Source organism: Buceros rhinoceros, unplaced genomic scaffold (genome assembly GCF_000710305.1).
Source record: "Buceros rhinoceros silvestris isolate BGI_N320 unplaced genomic scaffold, ASM71030v1 scaffold32715, whole genome shotgun sequence".
NCBI classification, from domain to species: domain Eukaryota; kingdom Metazoa; phylum Chordata; class Aves; order Bucerotiformes; family Bucerotidae; genus Buceros; species Buceros rhinoceros.
The window spans coordinates 11,048-13,944 of record NW_010413920.1 but is presented as its reverse complement, the minus strand read 5'-3'; the positions used below and the strand labels follow the sequence as shown (position 1 = coordinate 13,944).

At 47.5% G+C, this 2,897-nt stretch overlaps 1 protein-coding gene across 1 annotated transcript in view; it reads left to right on the top strand.

The window, feature by feature from the left end:
* Positions 1-2,897, top strand: part of GFI1B (growth factor independent 1B transcription repressor) — a 4,309-nt gene that overhangs the window by 733 nt on the left and 679 nt on the right. The window contains exons 2-4 of the mRNA XM_010136928.1: positions 1,110-1,256; positions 1,827-2,089; positions 2,362-2,499. Coding sequence (XP_010135230.1) covers positions 1,110-1,256; positions 1,827-2,089; positions 2,362-2,499 — 548 coding nt within the window. The remainder of the gene's footprint in view (positions 1-1,109; positions 1,257-1,826; positions 2,090-2,361; positions 2,500-2,897) is intronic.

Below are 2,897 nucleotides of genomic sequence, written 5' to 3'. Positions count from 1 at the left end.
AGTGCACTGCCCACCCTCTTTCTGGACCTACGTCTCTACCTCAGCGTGTTACCACCTCCTCCCAATGATTTGGTACTGGAGGATACCCTACCAGTGACTGTGAAAGGAGGGCCACACGCCCACAGGTGAAGGTCCGGCTGCTGTATACAGTATTAACCTCACGCAGCGCTGCTTCTGCCTGTGCCTGCTGTCTCTCTCTGCTCCTGTTCCTGCCCTCCCACAGCCACCCGTGCAGCAGCAGGGCTGGGGCAATTATCTTCCTCCTTCAGGCACCATTCAAATTTTCTTTATGCAAATCTAGGATCAACTTACCCTTTGTTCTAGCCCTGGCTATCAAACTAGAGTCCAGCCCTGTGATAAGTTTGATAAAAAAGAAAGGAGGTGACATTTTAATTTCAATTACTGCTGTCATCCTTTGGCCATTTGTTGTGTGTCTCTGGCGTGCAAGAGGGTTTGGATGACAGATGAATATCGTCCTTCGGCAGCCCGGTCCCATCTCCAGCAGGAAGGAGGCACAGGTCCGATTTAGACTATATTAGTATGAAGTCTATTCTAACAGGTGCTGGTTGGTCTCTTTAAGGGCTGGGACAAGCATGGAGAAAGGTGAGCTTACACAGGAGGAGACAAGACTCTGCGGTCAACTTTTCAACAGCATAAGCAGTTACCTCCCCTCTCTGCTTCCCTGCTGGGCTGTCCAAGAATTCAGGTTAATAATACCAGACCCTTAGGAGAGGGGTGGGGAGTTAAGATTTTCGTGATTGTTAGTTACCCACACAAATTAAAATGGTTTTAAATAGAGAAATGATTTTTACAGACATGTGGCCTTCTGGGGTTAATTTTTTTTTAGCTATATAGGGTCTCAAGTGTCCTATCTCTTCTTCCTGTCACCCTCTACCTTGCCCATCTCATCCTGCTTGGAATTTCCCTTTCTCAGCAATGGAGAGACCTTGTTTGCTGTGCTGATTGCACCACTCTGCACTTGTTCAGGGAAATGAGCATGGGTTCATGTATCCAAGCATGAGTTCATACACCAGGACAAACCCCACCTTAATAGACTCTCCTCTTAACAGCTAGAATAAACTAACTGTGACACTGCTGTGTGATTACAGCCATAGGAGACAAGACACCGGAGGACATCAAGAAACAGGACCTAAAATGCGTGGTTCCGAAACAAGAAAAGGACCCAGCTGAACTGAAAGAAGAAAGTGTCCCTGTCCAGTACCTGAGCAGGATGCTGCAAGGCCCTTCAGCTCAAGGTCTGATACTCAAGACCCACAATTGTAAGAGAGGTCAGGGCTGGACTGCCTTATGAAGCCCCTACATCTCAGTCCAGATTTTCAGTAAATGGCAGCTCTTATTTTGAGATCAATGGTCAAACTTGCCCCAGACAGAGCTCATCTGTATTGCATTCTGTATTTCCCTTTATGATTCTGGTATAGATCAGCATCTCCCTAAAGAATGGCGCTATGATTCCCAATGAGTGAGTCTCCAAATCTCAGGGATGAATGCAGCTCTGTCCTCTATGGGTCAGGGCAGGTGTCCACATGATACTTGTTCAACCACCACTCAAAGCAGGGCTAGTAGGGGGTTAATATTCCCTTAGCACCCCCTTTCCCATAAAATTTCCTCAGATTTTAATCCAAATTACAATAGGAAATTTATATGGGGATCAGGATTTGAATCATAGGAGGAGGAGTTACCAACTGCAGCTCCCAAGGTCAGGCAAGATGTTAAATGTGGGAGTGGTACCGGGGGAGCTTCTTTACTGGTGCCCAGCTGCAGGCAGTAGCATGACATTCACTTCTGCTTCTCCTTTGCAAACTCAGAGATGGCCATCCCAGGGCTGCAGATCAAAGACAGCACTAACATGACACACACCTCTGCCTTCTACAAACCCGGCTTTGCGTGGGATGCGTACCATTTGCAGTACAGCTACCGACAGATGTCCTCCACCATGCAGTCAGCCCTCTTGGAGCACCCAGTTAGCCTGTATGGAAGCCACATCCTGCCAAGCACCGAGCCTCCTCTAGATTACAGCATGCATTACTCCTCAGACATGGAGACCTATCACTGCATGAAGTGCAACAAGGTGTGTCACAGAGGAGAACCTCAGGGATGGGGAGGGGCTGGAGTGATTTTCATTGCATACATCAGACGTTCACTGGGTTACACCAAAGTGCAAAGCGTGCTGCTCAAAATGGGTACCCAGTCATTCTCCTGACTAGAGCAGAAGGGTGCTAGGAATGATGCCGTTCACAAGCCCCATGGGAGGGAAGAATCAAATAAGGAGAAAGAATTGAAAACAGAGATGGAAACACAGCAGCCTCATGTCAAAAGAATTGCTGCCATTTTGTTTTGCAGGTATTCTCCACTCCCCATGGACTGGAGGTCCATGTCCGAAGGTCTCATAGTGGGACCCGTCCTTTTGCTTGTGAAATATGTGGCAAAACCTTTGGACACGCTGTAAGCCTGGAGCAGCACACCAATATTCACTCCCAGGTGGGTAGCATGTTTCCAGAGCTTAGGAGTGTTGGACCTCAGTTGTAAAGGAAGTGACATTTCCCAGGTTACAAACGTGATGCCTTTCCTGTAGCACCCAGTGGTAGGAGCTCTGTAGATCATAGATCTTGGTCTCACACATCTCAGACTAACCTTGAGAATTCCTTGAATGGGAGGATCCTTGCTACTGGCTCTTCTGTGCCTCACCTCCTCCTAGAAGGCACAGGAGTTTGGATCCCAATCCATTTCCCTAAGTAACCCTTCCCACATTCTCTTTGTACTGTGTCTCACATATCAGTCCATGAGATGAGGAGATTTGCTTATCAAATCTACTATTCACTACTCTCTTAACACTCTTCAAGCTCTGTCTTGCAGCCACAAACATCCCATGACATTCT